Source organism: Gadus chalcogrammus, chromosome 20 (genome assembly GCF_026213295.1).
Source record: "Gadus chalcogrammus isolate NIFS_2021 chromosome 20, NIFS_Gcha_1.0, whole genome shotgun sequence".
Classification (NCBI taxonomy): domain Eukaryota; kingdom Metazoa; phylum Chordata; class Actinopteri; order Gadiformes; family Gadidae; genus Gadus; species Gadus chalcogrammus.
Window position 1 is genome coordinate 10,987,575 of NC_079431.1, and position 16,393 is coordinate 11,003,967.

Genomic DNA, 16,393 nt, shown 5'->3' on the forward strand with positions numbered 1-16,393 from the left:
GCCTGTTTTAATATACAGATGAAAGAGACAGATGAAAAAGATGAAAGAGGGACAGAGCAGGAACAAGTGTGTTTCTGTGTCTTGATGTGTGTGTGTGTGTGTGTGTGTATATGTGTGTGTGTGCGCCTGCCAATGCAGGTCTGTACGGGTTCACTGTGGTAAATCTATTTAAAAGTTCTCAAAAAAGTAGTAGTTCTATGGACATCAAACATTTGTAGGAAAGCATGCGGGACACTCTATTCTAAAGCCCATCTTCTCTCCTCATGCGGTGCCATTGCTGCTGCCATGTCTTAACACGCCAGTCCTGTGGCTACGGGGTGAAGGACGACGACTTTGCCTGTGTGGCATGTCCGCACGGGAAGTACTCCAAGGGGAAGTATGAGATCTGCCGACGCCACAAGGACTGTGATGCACTCTACCGGGCCACTATGCTGAGTGCTGGGACCACCGACAGTGATGCAGAGTGTGGGCCCTGCCTGCCCGGGTGAGTTTTTCAACACGCACCTACCCACACACACACACACACACGCAGGCACGGACATGAGTACGCAGACTCATGCACATACAAACAAACAGGCAGGCGCCGGAACGGACACACACATGCACACACACACACACACACACAGACACACACACACACACACAGACACACACACACACACACACACACACACACACACACACACACACACACACAGAAACACACTAACACACACACACACACACACAATGTTTCACACCAGATGTGTATGATATTAATAGTCATTCGGGAAATTGTACTACATTTCAGACTGATGCAGTGCTATGTTACACTGCTTATTTTGAATAAACCCTCAAACCTTGTTTGTAACATCTGTGTCAGATTCCCGCCTGTTGAAAATACATTTTGTGCGTCAACAAGACACACATGCGCACACCCACATGCAAAAGAAACACGGCACAATCGATATGTGCCATTACATGTGCAAGTATATAGACATTGCAAACGTGTGGTCTGGAAAGGGAGGCACCCATCAGCTTAGCCTTGAGATGTCGGGACCACCCGGGTTCACTTTTGTTTTCTCGGGCTCTACGCTTGACACACAAAGGATAGGCAACTCCGACACCCACCACATCCTGAACCCTCCGATCGCCGTGGCACCCACCGCAGCCCCACAGCTGCTCTGTGTAACGCCACGCCGTCCGTCTCCGGAGCATGGAGTCAATAAAGGGCCTTTAAATGGTCCCAGATCCCTCGTCCCCCCGCTCTCTCGCAAGTCGTCAATCTGCTGCTCTAAAGCGCTCAGTCTCTCTCTCTCTCTCTCTCTCTCTCTCTCTCTCTCTCTCTCTCTCTCTCTCTCTCTCTCTCTCTCTCTCTCTCTCTCTCTCTCTCTCTCTCTCTCTCTCTCTCTCTCTCTCTCTCTCTCTCTCTCTCTCTCTCTCTCTCTCTCTCTCTCTCTCTCTTTACCTGAGCACTAGCTTGACATTCTACCTTAAGGCAGACACCTTCATACAAAGTAAGTGAGAATAATGAGAGAATACAATAATATTGGATCAGCAACAAAAAATAATTGTGCAGCACAACCTAGCTTATAAAGACAACTGGACAGAGTTCAGAGTGGCCGCAGGAAGCAGAAATTACAATGATATTTGTATTCAATTGTCATTGCGTGAACAGTTAAGAGTGTTTCTCACATATCAAAGTGCTTTCTAATCTCCATAACAAGTTATAAATGTTAATGGTACAGCTCAAGTTTTTTCTAAAGACTTCTAATGCCAGATAACCTCAAACCGGGAAGCATGCTTATGTTGGACATATTTGTTCAAACCCCACTTCCCTATACTCCCCCTGGAACTTGACCGCCACCAAAAAATCTAGCCTGCTTTCAATTGAGGTTTTAGGTTCATCCAGTAAAAAAGAAATGGCCCCTAAAAGCCCAAAGATTGAAATGGAGCCTCAGATGTACCCTCCTGCTGCTGGTTAGATGGGCATTTCTCAGGGTTTGGTTAGCGATGGAAATGATTGATAATTTCACTTATCGTTCCTCCAGGCCTGCGGTGCTGGGGTAGGGCCGGTTGGTAGAATGTGATATGTCGAGCCCTACATATTACATTACCAGCCAGCCTCATGCGAACGAGAGATACTGTGCAAATGTGAGGGAGGATGCAGCAATACACGGTTTATCTTTCGAAACAGAGATATGGGGGCGGCAGAAAACAAATTTATTTTGATGTGGTAATAAGTAATCCCACTACTATTTTTCATTTATATTTATATGTAAATATTAAATTGAGATTAATGTTAATTTTCACTGATTTATTTTACTGTACGTTTCATAATCTTTTTATTGACAGAGGGGGTTGAATGGACGTTAACCCGTCAGAGGTCAGAGGTCCAATGCATGGTTCTGCTGGTGTGGCTTTTAAGAGTTTTCCCCCACTGCTGATGGAAAACCAAAGACCAGAGTGTGTTCTCTCAGGAAACATACAAGTGAAAGGACATTGCTCCCCGAGGCTGCCTTTACCATATAACAAAATGAATAATATTGACTGGAGTTTTTCATCCCTCACAGGTACTATATCTTGGAGAACCGGCCCAGAAACCTCTATGGCAAGGTGTGCCACTCCTGCCAGAATGCGCCACGCAACACCAGAGAATGTGAGATTTAAAGCATTACTTCCTATTTTCCCCTCACTTATTTATCCTTTGCATTTTACTTGAATGATGGGGTTAGTCTTGCATAATCTTTATAGATCAATTTGTCTAAAGTAAGTATCTTCTGGCTCCTCTAATGATGCCAAGTCATGCTGCATGCGCAGTCTGGTCCAATGATAATGCGTAGGGCGAGGAAGGTCAGAGGTCAAGAGCATTAGAATAAGTTGGCCATCTGAGTTATTTTTATGAGTAATCTATTCTGTATATTGATTGGATCCCCACCCCCCTCTGGCTTTCTCATTGATACACAATCTCATAGAAACGCTTTTAATAGCATGCACAGAAACTCACACTCACACACGCACACATGCCTGCATGCATGCTAACACATACACATACATACACACGCAGGCACACATCCAGCATTTTTCTTTGACATACTTTTTATGCATGCAAGTTGCTATAGAAATGCAGATTAACATTTTCGCGACACACACACCATCATACACACACACGCACGTATGCACGAAAACACACACACACACACACACAGACACACGCGCACACACACGCACACACACACACACACACACACACACACACACACACACACACACACACACACACACACACACACACACACACACACACACACACACACACACACACACATGCACTCACCCAGACTCACACACCCCGTGGTTTTCGGTGCGCTCATAAATACTCTTGTTTTCGTTCATCTATCTTATTTAACGAGCGTGTTGTGAAATATGAAAATTCCGAACCGGCGTTATAAGAGGTGAGGAGAGAGCACACCCAAGGGGCGACTGAAGTGATCAGACACTTTTTAATGAGAAGCGGAAAATAATTGCTCGTGGCTCTCAAAAATAGAAGCAAGCACACCAGGAACCGAGCATCGCTTGAAGCGAAGGCAGGCTGCCACTCGCCACGCAGTCGGAAAAGTAGCCTAGCTACCGCCTGAGACTCCACCGCGTGTGTGTGTATGTGTGTGTGTGTCTGCGCGTGTGCGATCATTTGTAAGGGTATGAGAAAGATGATTAGCGTGATTAACGTGGTGCGCGTATGGGATGATTAACGTGTCAGCGCTCGCACCAACGCTTTCTGGCAGACAGACAGGCAGGCGGGTACGAGTCTCAGACATTACTTTATTTCCTTTTTTCTTTATATATATATATATACCTTGATTCCTGCATATTTTTTATATACGGTGCCAAGAGTGTTGAGAAAGGTCAGTCTAGACAAAAATATAATGTTGAAAATACATTATGCTGTTTATCATTTCTACATGCTGAATTTGTATATATATTTTTTTCATATATATAAATATATATATTCCACACTTAAGTTCGATACGGATGTTGATATAAAAACAGTTTTATATCTTAAACACAAAGTGAGGTTCATATAAAATGCAGTTTTATGGAAAAAACCAACAAGCAGAAAATTCTCTTAATACTGCTTGCCATATTTTTTTTTCTCCCAGCGTTGTTTCCCTCTCAGTCAACAGACTGTGGAGCACATTATGAGCCAGGGCCCTGCCTTTGATTGGGATTACGCTGTATCGTTTGTGTGTCTTGTAGCCGTGTTTGTGGTGGTTGCTTGTGGAACGTGATTAAGGCGCATACCACTCTTGAATTAAATACAACTCCACAGTGAGCCGTATCCACCACAGCAGAGAGTAAACAAACACCCCGAGAAGCGATGTTTGCAAACACATGGTTGCCGCCGGCACGCATGTTTGTGTGAATGTGTCTATGTGTGTGTGTGTGTGTGTGTGCTGAAAGGTGACAGTGGAAAGGAAGCCAGTAAGGAGGCCATTTTGCCACAAAATGCGTTGTTTACTTTGGTTGAGGGTTGAAAGGCTGGGAGACACACACTCCAGACAAACATTTGGGATTCCAAGCTGATTGAAGTTGATGGAATGTTGTTTTATTGTATCATCCAAAAATAACTTGCCTCACACCGCTAAGATAATAAACATTTGATGATTATCAACCATGAACCATCTTCACATTTAAACTTTTCAGTTATTTCTGGTATAGTCAGCCATGCAAGGTGACCACCAGTTATTCAGGATGCATACACTGGTCAGAACACACACTATTTACCAGGAACCCATACACATACTGAGCATCCCCTGTCTGAGCTATGGCCACCTAGACAATTTGACAGCACTAATGCTGTCAAATAATGAAACATTAAAAGATGTGAAAGAATGGTGGAGCTTTCCTTCAATTGAGGTTGTGACAGAAACCCATTGGCTGAAAGCTAACACACTATGTATATGTGGATATGTATTGCAGGCATGAAAACTACAGTGGTGCCTTCTGGGAAAGTACAGAAGGATCCTGGAAGCACCACCATCTTCCCCCATCCACATAAAGGTACGGGTTTATAAATAGTTATCTACCATGGAACAGGAAATCACCCATCCCCATTCAAGTCTTTTTACAAAGTTTTGTAAAAACACTGTTTTCACACTTCAGATGCTACAGGACAGGGTCACCTGGCAACAGCTCTCATCATCGCCATGTCAACCATCTTCATCATGGCCATAGCCATTGTGCTCATTATCATGTTCTACATTCTGAAGGCCAAGCCCAATGGCCACGGTGAGAAGACTACACAGGACACACACACGGAGACAAAGACACGTCACACACACACAGACACACGTAATCTCCCATGCTCACATGCACTCCCTTTTGGTTTATATCACTTGGTTTTTATTGTGTATGTGTGTGTTTGTGTTTGTGTGTCTCAATAGCATGCTGTGCTGGGCAAGTGGTTAAGGCGGTAGAAGCTCAGGTCAACAAACTGGAGGACAAGAAAGATGTTTCTGGTAGGTATACGCTCAAAACCACGCAAAAAAAGCTATATTGCACATATGAAATGCATGTGACTTGACTTCTTCAAATAAGGGCTAGTTTTATGGGCTAGGGTTAGGGCAATCATGAAAATGTCATGCATGTATATCAATATCAATTATATAGGGTTAGTCACAAACAAAAAAATATCAGCAAAGGCAAGATGGATTCCCACTAAGATTCAAGTCACGCCATGTCCACCAATAGGATTGACCTAAGGGCACATAGGCTGTTCACATGCGTGTTCCCTATGCATGTGTATGTGTAGCGCAGGACCACAAGGTATTGCCACCATGCAGGTGAGCTATGTGGATATAGCTTAGGGCCACTTCTGTCCTGACACTGATCCTCCACGCTATTTAGCCCCTAGACCAACCTACCGCTTAGCTATTGTGTGTGTGGCTGTGTGTGGGTGTGTGTGGGTGTCTGTAACACCCACACACACACACACACACACACACACACACACACACACACACACACACACACACACACATACACACACACACACACACACACACACACAGACAAACACATAATAGTTTAATGATTTGCAGCCACAATCACATCGCATACCAATGCGTGCGGTAAAAGATACCTACATAAAGAGCGTCGATACATCGCAATGTGAGCGTTATACATGTTCATGGCTTTGTGTGTTATACAGAGAGAACATAGCTTTTGGACTACGGATGAACTGATTAGTGTCTGTGTTTATCTGTCAAACCAAATGTCCTTCATTCCATTGAGCCTTATTAACTTACTGACTTACTGTCTACCAGAGTGACAGCCATCTCCGGTACTGCTTGGAGCTATGAGCTTCTTGATTGTGAACAGAGCAGTCACCAAAATACGGACACACACACACACACACACACGCACACACACACACACGCACGCACGCACGCACGCACGCACGCACGCACGCACGCACGCACGCACACACACACACACACACACTAACTATTCCGTTGGTCTGAGTCATTCTCTCTTAAATACGTCTTCTTCATCTGGACTCTTGATAGGTTGAATTAGTGTTCTTTCACTATGTTAACGGTTTACTGTTGTTGTTTTTTCACTAGATAATGTGGTTATCTACTCAGAAAAGGATGAGTTTGACAAACTCAAGACACCAATACAGAAAACAGTGAAAAGGTAAGCAGTTTCAACTCACATTAGCTGGTTGAAAATCGCATCAACCTCCGAAGGACCCTTTGAATAGTAACTAAGTAAAGGCAAGTAAAAGCTCTCCAAGTTCAAATAAAAAGACTAAGAGACGCTGCCAATATGCGAAACTGGAAAATAAAAGTTGCACATTACGTCTGCAAAGATGTTATATTTTACAAGCCACAGTGTTTTTACTTGTGCAATGAAAAAACAATACGGACACATTACATTGTTTGAACGAATAAAGGAACCATACATTCTTGAGAAACCATGCAATGTAATTATCTTTATTACGGTAAACCCTGGTTTAAACCATTCCAGCCTAAATGCATTGCTGAAGCATTATATCTTTGTTTTATTGTTCTTTTTTTTTACTCTTTCCTTATTGTGGTGGATGTGTTCATACCATCTGGGACATAGCTGAGGAATAAACACAGGCACTATTTAGTTACATTCCAATCATGTGCAATGTATGACATGTTTACGCGCCGTAATCCAGACAATTATTTAACATTGATTGTTTAGCACATTTAAAAACTTAAAAAGAAGAAACTTTATAACTTCCATCGAGTAGTCTGTTAGTAAAACATGGCAAGTTCCTAGTTCCCTATTTTGCATACTCATCTCATGAAGGGATTGATACACAAGAAGAAACAGGAACATGAGGACAAGTTGTTTCCAACAGTGGGCTGATGCAGTGTGTAACAGGCGATTCGACCCAAAACTCATTTGGTCCAATATTATTTTCCCTCAAGATATTTTCTTTCCTTCCAAAATCGGTGTAATTAACATAAATGTGGTGTTTGTACAACACCAGTGGCTGTGACCTGTGGAAAACACGTAGACTATTCTGTGTGTTTGGCAGTGTTCACACTGGACAGGAGACACAAATGTGTGAGCATGAATTGTCGTAGTGACAGGAGTGTGAGGCCACAGACATAGGAGACTCCCCCTTATCATCTTTATAATTAAGCCGCCACAAAACAAGCCAGTGCCAGCATCACGGTGGTTGCTGCTGGCTCTTTTAGCGGTATGTGTGTGTGTGGGGGTGTGTGAGTACAGTGTGTGTTCTGTGTGTGTGTGTGTGTATCTGTTCTTATCATCAAACCCCAGTGCGGGGGACGATGCCTCCCAAAGGCATGATGGAAAAAAACAAGTTCACTCAAGGATTAGCCGTTTTTTGTGTGTGTGTGTGTGTGTGTGTGTGTGTGTGTGTGTGTGTGTGTGTGTGTGTGTGTGTGTGTGTGTGTGTGTGTGTGTGTGTGTGTGTGTGTGTGTGTGTGTGTGTGTGTGTGTGTGTCATAAAGCAAAGTAATTATGTGGCTTTTCGGCCGGTGTGAGGGGGGAGAGGCTTGGCACAGAAGAGCGATCAAGCCCAGATCATAGAGAAAAAGAGAGAGCGAGAGAGTTATTTTTGCCCAATTGACCCTCTCGCAGCGCAGTCGTCACCAGGTGAAAACACAGCCTATTGGATGACACCGGGAGGATAGATTCCCTGGTCGGAGGCTTCAGTGCGGTAGAAGGACATGCCAGAGGATGTGCTAACTCATTGTGCTGGCTGCCAGAGGTGGTGTTCCATGTCCTGGGAAACAATGTCATTGTGTGTGTGTTGTGTTGTGTGTCAGAGGGAGAGTGAGAAAGACCCTGAGACAATGGTACTCTGTGAAAATCTCCCTGTGAGCTAGGTGCTTTTGGGAGATAAAAAAACCGGAACATCTTAAAAGCAACAGAGAAAGCTTGAGAGTAAATCGAGTGTTTGTAAGAATCAATTCAAACTAAAACAAGACACATGACTAATATTTCGAGCCTCTGTTTCGTGTCGGCGCTTATTGGCAATGGATCAGTTCAGTTGCCTTTTTGAGCCACATGCCACACATCCGACAGTTCGTCTAAGAAAATGATTAGAGATAACCTCCGTGTGTTATGTCCTCATTGTATGGTTTCTATGTACACGGAAGGAACAGACCTTCATGAGCGTGGTCTGTTTGTGTCCCTCCACACGTGTGCAGTGAGAACGACGCGTCGTCGGAGAACGAGCAGCTGTTGAGCCGGAGCATGGACAGCGACGAGGAGGCGGCCCTGGAGAGGCAGGGCGGAGTGGAGCCCAACGGCGCCAACCCCAACCCCAACCTGTGCCTCCTCAACCTGGGGAACAAACCCGACCTCTGCCTGCTCTCCCTGGGACTCCTGGCTCGGGATCGCACCCCAAATGGCACCATCGCCACCCCCAACCCGGGCAATAACATATCAGCCAACCACATCGGCAGCTCCGGCCAGATCAACAACGCCAACCACATGAGCAACGCGAACCACATAAGCAACGCCAACGCCATCAACAATAACAACAAATCTACAGGGGTAAGGGGGAGAGAGTGATCTTTATAACGTTTACTGCGTGCTGCATAAAAGTATAGATATGTGGAAATGGGTTTTCTTGAACTTTCTTTCTTCATCTTTTCATCCTCAGATTCTACAGAGTCGCAGGAAAAAGATCCTGGATCTGTACGCCAGAGCCTGCAGTGTAGCAGAGGGTACGTCTCTTAAATGCCCTCTACTTGCAGATTTTGTTAGCATGATACATTAGCCAAAGACTATCTGTTCCAAATTCCAAAAACATGTTTTTTTACTCCAAACATGCACAGAGCCAAGGCAATATATCTGTGTTGTGCATTGATTAGTGAACCCAGATGTTTGAGTCACAATACTGTGAAGCACATTTACCAACTGTGTCTGTATTTTCTTACTCATGGTCATCACCTTGGAAGGCTAGGCAAAGTGGTATCAGCATTTCTGGCAGGCGTCAGTGCCCAGTCTATGAACCTTTATGACAAACAGGACCTTAGTAAAGCTATTGCTATTCTGAACGCTCATAATCAGGACCCCTTCTGGAGGAGTTGGAGCCTTTAGCCCGGTCATCGTTTTAGTAAGCCTGCTAGGAGAATCAAGTGATACATGACCTCTGTTGTCCCTTCAGCCATTTGACTCTGTCAATAGCACTTTACTACTATGCTTTCCTTTGTTGCACTGTAACCTGACCTCAGCTCTGGCCTCCCTCTGCATTGTATTTTGTTGTTGTTGTGGTCTGTGTTATCTGTTGTTTCCCCGGCTTGCAAACCAATTCCCCTTTCATTCCGGGATGACACCGTACATCTTTGTCTTTCTCGGTGGTCACCAAAGCACCATGTCAAATGGATTATTTCTGTGTCTTGGCCTAGAGACCGGGCACCATTCACATTTCACCGCGACGCATTCTGTCTTCACGAACTAGCGTCAAGTTTACCCGGGACATGAGAGGAGAGGTCCAATGATCTACGTCAGTGTACACGTCATAGGAGGTTGACAGACATTGTGGGAAAGGCCAAACGTTTACACATGCTGGACTTACCACGAGGTGTCGCTGGGGGTGTTCTGGCTAAAACGTCGCAAGCTTTTGACCACGTCCCACATGTTACTGACAGGCCAATAACCGCAAGGGTTTTATACGACGGTCAGATTGACTATTCCCTATTTCTAAATGACACTGTTCTTCAGATGAAGTCTGATCAACATATGTTACAGAATTAACTGTGAATGATGGCCCAAATGAATTGGGCCATCCTGGTTGCGAGTTGTGTTGGAGGACATTAGCATGTGCCTTTGTGCAATACCGTGCGCGTGAATGTATGTTCAGAACCCTTTGCAAAGATAGCACGCAAGCTTCGAAAAACATGCAACATCTGCATCGTCTGATCCCAGCAATCGCTAACCACAAAGAGTCTTAAACTCCTTCTTAACCTGCGTCTCTCCCTCCTCTGCCCTGCAGGGCTGAGCCCAACGGAGCTGCCCTTTGACTGCCTGGAGAAGGCCAGCCGCATGCTGAGCTCCTCGTACAGCAGCGAGGCGGCTGTGGTCAAGACCTGGAGGCACCTGGCCGAGAGCTTCGGCCTGAAGCGCGACGAGATCGGGGGCATGAGCGACGGCCTGCAGCTGTTTGAGCGCGTGAGCACGGCCGGCTACAGCATCCCCGACCTGCTGACGCGGCTGGTGCAGATCGAGAGGCTGGACGCCGTGGAGTCTCTGTGCTCCGACGTGCTGGGCGTCAGCGAGATGGCGGCGGCGGCGGTGGCGGCGGCGGCGGCGGTGGGCCTAGCGGCGGGGAGTCCGACCGGTGTGGGCTGCCAAGGGATCGGCAGCTTCCACAGTCAGCTGGCCTGCTCCTCCCCGCCCCCGTCCCTCTGCCCGTCCCCGCGCTGCGCCAGCGTGTGAAGTTTTTGACGGAGGATGGACGCATATTGGACAACATGGTGTCTTCCGGAAATATGTATTTTACATCCGTCACAATCACATGAAGAATGTCATTGGCCCCCACCCCACTTTTTGGACATCGGCCCTGTTTCTGTGCCGATGACAGTGACGCAAACTATCAGCAATCATGTTTGGGTTTTTTCTTTCTATTAGTTCTTTGGTCTTTCTTTCTTTACTTTTTTCTTTCTTCCTTCTTTGCTTCCTCTTTATTTAAAGAGCTTGGGAACACAGAATAAGATCACTGATCAAAAGGCGCTGGATGCCGGCATTAAAGAAAAAATAGTTTTAAACTTGAGCTGCACTTTGCACAGTATTCAGACTGCAGGGGAAGTGATAACTGCAAGCAATCAAGCTTGATGGAAAAATACTTTTCTACTTATTTTCATCAAGATTGTAGTTTGATGAAAGACGGGACTTGACGGGACTTGAGGTAAATGCAATGAAATTGCATTATGAGAGACGTTTCCACACGTCTTTTCCCATGCCCATGCTCGGTCGGGCTTTGATGCTCAGACCAGAACAATTATTACGTTTTCCACCAAACAGAAACTCTCTTACTTTAACACCAGCCATGACTCAGCAACATCCTCAGCGTCCTTCTCTTGGTTAATCCTCAAAGCATTTGCAGTTGTGATTGAACTTAAGTCACACAGGAAAAAAACCTTCTTTCTCACTTCTTACCCAGCCATGACCTAGAATACCCCCCCCCTGTTAATAACTCCTGCCCTCCCCCCCCCCCTCCCTCTCGGCCTAATTCTGTGGTCCAGCGCTGCCGCCAGCGCTAATTATTCGGCGTGTGGCAATGGGAGCCCCTAATAGGCCCAGGAGTGTTGCGGTTTACAGAGCGGGTGCAAAGTGCCTGTGATTTCCAGCATCCACTAACCATTGAGAAACCCAGTGGAAAAGCTATAAATTCCTCCATAAAAACCAACAGAAACAGCTTCCATGGAGGAGGAGAGATGAACTGCCCTCGGGGAGGCCAGAGCACCTGGTGTGCCCTGTGATAACAAAGTGCTTCATCACAACAACATAACAGAGCTTTTAGTCGTTTCTCTTGGATGACCAAAGGAGAACGACTTAGCTTTCTGTGCACAACCCAAAAAACAAACCTGGTTATTTGTGGTGGTGAATGCAGGTATATATGGAGTAAGTCTGGTGTTCTCGGTTAACGGTGAGCACTGTTTCAGCATGTAGTTCACCCATGGCTCATCTTCACAGATTTAAAATTCGTAGGCCTCTGCCTGGTCCTATCCATTCCTAATTTTAATTTATTGTACTTTTTTTTTTGCATTGCTTGGACAGGGGCTGGACTCCGGTAGTGTAAATGAATGAACGTGTGTGTTAATACTTATAATATTAACGAGGCTGGGTGTTTGCTACTCCAGTTTCTTAGTTCATGGTCTTTTAATTTCAAACACTAACGTCACAGGACAGTATTAGCGCCTACCAAGCGCATCGAATGATCTTTTTGTTTCATTTAATTTTGCCAAAGTGGATTCAACCAGGTGACAATGGAATTTTATTGTGGCTTTATCACAATGTAATGTTTTCCAATTTAATATTGTCAGCTCACAACTTTGTTAAATAATTAACATTTCTATGCAAATACGCATCCTTGTTTTCAGGAACATGTTGAACTGAATTATAGGGAGATTGAGGAACCATGACAACAGCTACATTTTATTTTTCTTCCTTTTTTTTACCGCCATAGCACAAACATAACTGAGTGTGTGAATGTGTTTGCACACGCTAACACACGTTGAAACCAAATATTCATCTATTCAAAGTATATGTGTATATATAACTTATTACTGTAGATAATGTATGTGTTCATAAAAATAAAGTATGCATAAATCTATGGTGTGGTGTATGATTTTCCCGTCTTCCAAGGAATTCAAAATGAGTTTGACAAGCTTGTTCAGCTTGTCATGTATTGGAAGAAGCCTGAGAGAAACATCCTATAATAGACTTGTGTTATGAAGTAGGCTCACTGTAAACTGATTCAGATGTTATATAAGTAATAATCAAATAATGAAGGTGTGATTCATTTAATCAATATGAATGTTGGTGTGTGTGTTGATGGCTGGCAGCATCACCTGGCCCAAGTCAGACTGATTGGACTCCGGGGCTGGGTGAGGCTGCACAGGTTTAACCACACACACACACACACACACACACACACACACACACACACACACACACACACACACACACACACACACACACACACACACACACACACACACACACACACACACACACACACACACACACAGGGAGAGTTATCCCAGATGGCAGCATGGAACAACAGGTATCATTACCAACAAACCTTTATAATAAACCGGTCTACTGGCACCACCACCCTGCATCCTTTGTCTTGCGGAGGTCAATAGAAGTCACCACGGTAGCATTTCTTATGAAATACCTTCAATATACCATAGAAACATGTAAACACATGCATAGGTTTAATGGTGTTTTTCATCATCACAGAATGAACCTTTTACGTCACCCTTTACTCTAACAGTTTTAAGAGTTAGAGTAATTGTATTTACCACTATAATTGTATTGACTGTCAATAATGATAAAACATAACCAAGGAGCCCACCCAATCAAAAATCACCCAAATGGCCACGTTTCATGACCTCATACAACCAACGTCAAAGTGCAGGAAGACTGAGCTGCCCCTTGAAGCCACACACCTCTGGTTCAATAACCCAGCAAACGTTGTAAGAGTCCTAATTGAAGAAGAACGTATTTGTTCTTCAAATGTGACAGTCAGCGCTCATGTTACCAGAGCTGGCAGAGGAGACAGCTTGCCAACAACATTACACGTGTTGTCCTTGAGTTCAAATTTAATAATCCCAACCATTCATTTCATTTCATGTGTTTGATTGCTGTCAGCCAATTCTTTGTGCACACTCGAGCACTTGACCTGCCCCTGTAGATTAACGATTTATCATTGAGTCTTTGAGGAGACGGTGGTGTTTAAGATGACCTATGGGGAAATCAGACCACGGTGATTCTGGAGGGTTCAAACCCAGATGCGACACCCCTAGCCACTAGACTGTGTGGCACCCTCCACATGATTGTACAGTATATTGTCTGAGCCCTTGCAGAATTACCCCATTGTATTGTCCTATTCCTCACCTCAAACCCCTATTCACCCTGAACAGCATGACATCAGGCATTTCAAAAAGCGGTTGTCACAAGGGTAATCGGTACTCTGCATAGCACTCTCACCTTTCATGTGTGTGTCTGTGTGTGTGCGCCAAGATTGCCAAGGTTAGCTGTATCTGTGTGTGCTGGCATGGGATCTTAAGTCCTGGAGAGAAAAGGTCTGTCAGGCGAGGGAGGTGGTTGCCATGCAGCTCTGGGGCACGACTCGGCTGATGTCTCTCTCTCTCTCTCTCTCTCTCTCTCTCTCTCTCTCTCTCTCTCTCTCTCTCTCTCTCTCTCTCTCTCTCTCTCTCTCTCTCTCTCTCTCTCTCTCTCTCTCTCTCTCTCTCTCTCTCTCTCTCTCTCTCTCTCTCTCTCTCTCTCTCTCTCTCTCTCTCTCTCTCTCTCTCTCTCTCTCTCTCTCATTAGGTTACAGACACTCACCTCTGCCTCAGATAATCCTTCTTAAATGGAGCCTCTGTTCACAGGGCGATTCAGCTACACCCACACACCCACACAAACATACATGCAGAGAGTGAAAGCGGGGGACGGGGTGTGTGTGTGTGTGTGTGTGTGTGTGTGTGTGTGTGACCTCAGGGTCCATTCTTTGAGTCTTAAGTGCTTGACTTGGCATACTGTTGATGACTGAGATGAAACGATAGTGAGGAGCAGAGACCTCCGGGCAAGGAGTGCCCTCCTGCCTGGCTCTATACATTCAGGCTAACGGTGCGGCTAATTAAACCTAATAGCTGACACCCGTTTGACACTCGACTACCTCTTACACCTTTACAGCCTCTCATGCAGGCACAGACACACACGCAGACACACACACAAAGACAGACGGCCAGAAATACACACACACAGACACACACGCATACACAGAGAAACAAACAGAGATACACAGACACAGATAACACACAGACACACAGGTAGACAGAGACACACAAACATTGACACACCAACATTGACAGACAGACCCCCACGCACACACGCACACAGAGAAAGACAGAAATTAGCACACATACAGACAGAGATACAGACAGACATAGACAGACACACCCCCACACACACACAGCAGCCTTCCTCTGCACCTGTACAAACGTATTTGACTGCACGAGCAGCAGTCAGACCAAGGTCAAATATACTTACAAGATTGCAACTCCAGATAGAGTTTTGAGAGCAATTAAAAATATAGATATTTTTGGGGATAAATAATTGATTAGAATATAAAATGATGTCAACTTCAATACGTTTTTCTCACAGATAAAATACGTTGTTTTGCCTCTACTATTCAGTGATCTGAAGCAGTAGTCTTGGTGAGAAAAGTTAGAAACACAATGCATATTGGCTTCCCAGCTCACCAGGACTTTACGGGTTAAAGCATGTGTGAGGTGCTTTTGATGATGTTTGCTTCCTTTGTCGTTGGAAGCTGTATTTTGTTTATTTCCTCAGCATGAAAATATGTGGGTGTTTAATTAGGCATCAATAACAGCCATTTCCGTTCCGCTTCAAAATTGTAACCATATTGGAGGGAAATCCTAAAATCCACCAAAACTCGTGTTTGTAACATCAGAGTTAGGCTGATAAACCTGATCCTCGCTGGAAGAAAAAACCTGAACAAGGCAGAAAGGAAGAATGAAGCTTATAATTAAACCTAAGTTTACAATCTTGAGGTTTGCAATTATATCATGTTGAGCAATTAATCACTTAGGATTCAGACTCTAACGACCAAACCCTTTTGAAACTAAACACTTAGCTTGGATGTTTGCACACCAGACGTACACCCATGGCATCTATCTGCAACTTTATACATTGCCTTCAACTTTGCATCACATAAATGGCTGATGTGGATGATCGATGATGATATAAATGTGTATAATGTATCAAAAAAGTGTAATCTGAGGGGTCTGGCTAAAGTGAACAGCCAATTTCACACACACACACACACACACACACACACACACACACACACACACACACACACACACACACACACACACACACACACACACACACACACACACACACACACACCATTGCTTGAATACGATTTTAATGAGCTCTACCAGCTAGACTGGAGCATGTGGTGGGTGGGAATGGGGAGGAAAATGAGTCTTTCCCAAAATGTCCAGAGTTTCTGTTCCACTGCAAAAAGTCCTCCACGTAAATCCAGAGAAGGGTACAATCTCAGCAGTGGAGTGATGCTGTGCAGACCTGGGCCAGGGCAGGATCAGTGAGTTACTTAACGCAGAGCAGAAACGAC

At 44.8% G+C, this 16,393-nt stretch overlaps 1 protein-coding gene across 2 annotated transcripts in view; it reads left to right on the forward strand.

Moving 5' to 3' along the window:
- edar (ectodysplasin A receptor) overlaps positions 1-11,676 on the forward strand; it is a 26,273-nt gene extending 14,597 nt beyond the window's left edge. For both annotated transcript variants that reach the window (XM_056580113.1, XM_056580112.1), the window contains 9 exons: positions 303-484; positions 2,553-2,638; positions 4,960-5,040; positions 5,143-5,268; positions 5,424-5,498; positions 6,606-6,678; positions 8,700-9,048; positions 9,158-9,221; positions 10,493-11,676. In XM_056580113.1, the coding sequence (XP_056436088.1) occupies positions 303-484; positions 2,553-2,638; positions 4,960-5,040; positions 5,143-5,268; positions 5,424-5,498; positions 6,606-6,678; positions 8,700-9,048; positions 9,158-9,221; positions 10,493-10,935 (1,479 nt within the window). In that variant the 3' untranslated portion in view covers positions 10,936-11,676. The remainder of the gene's footprint in view (positions 1-302; positions 485-2,552; positions 2,639-4,959; positions 5,041-5,142; positions 5,269-5,423; positions 5,499-6,605; positions 6,679-8,699; positions 9,049-9,157; positions 9,222-10,492) is intronic.
- The last annotated feature ends 4,717 nt before the right edge of the window (positions 11,677-16,393 follow it).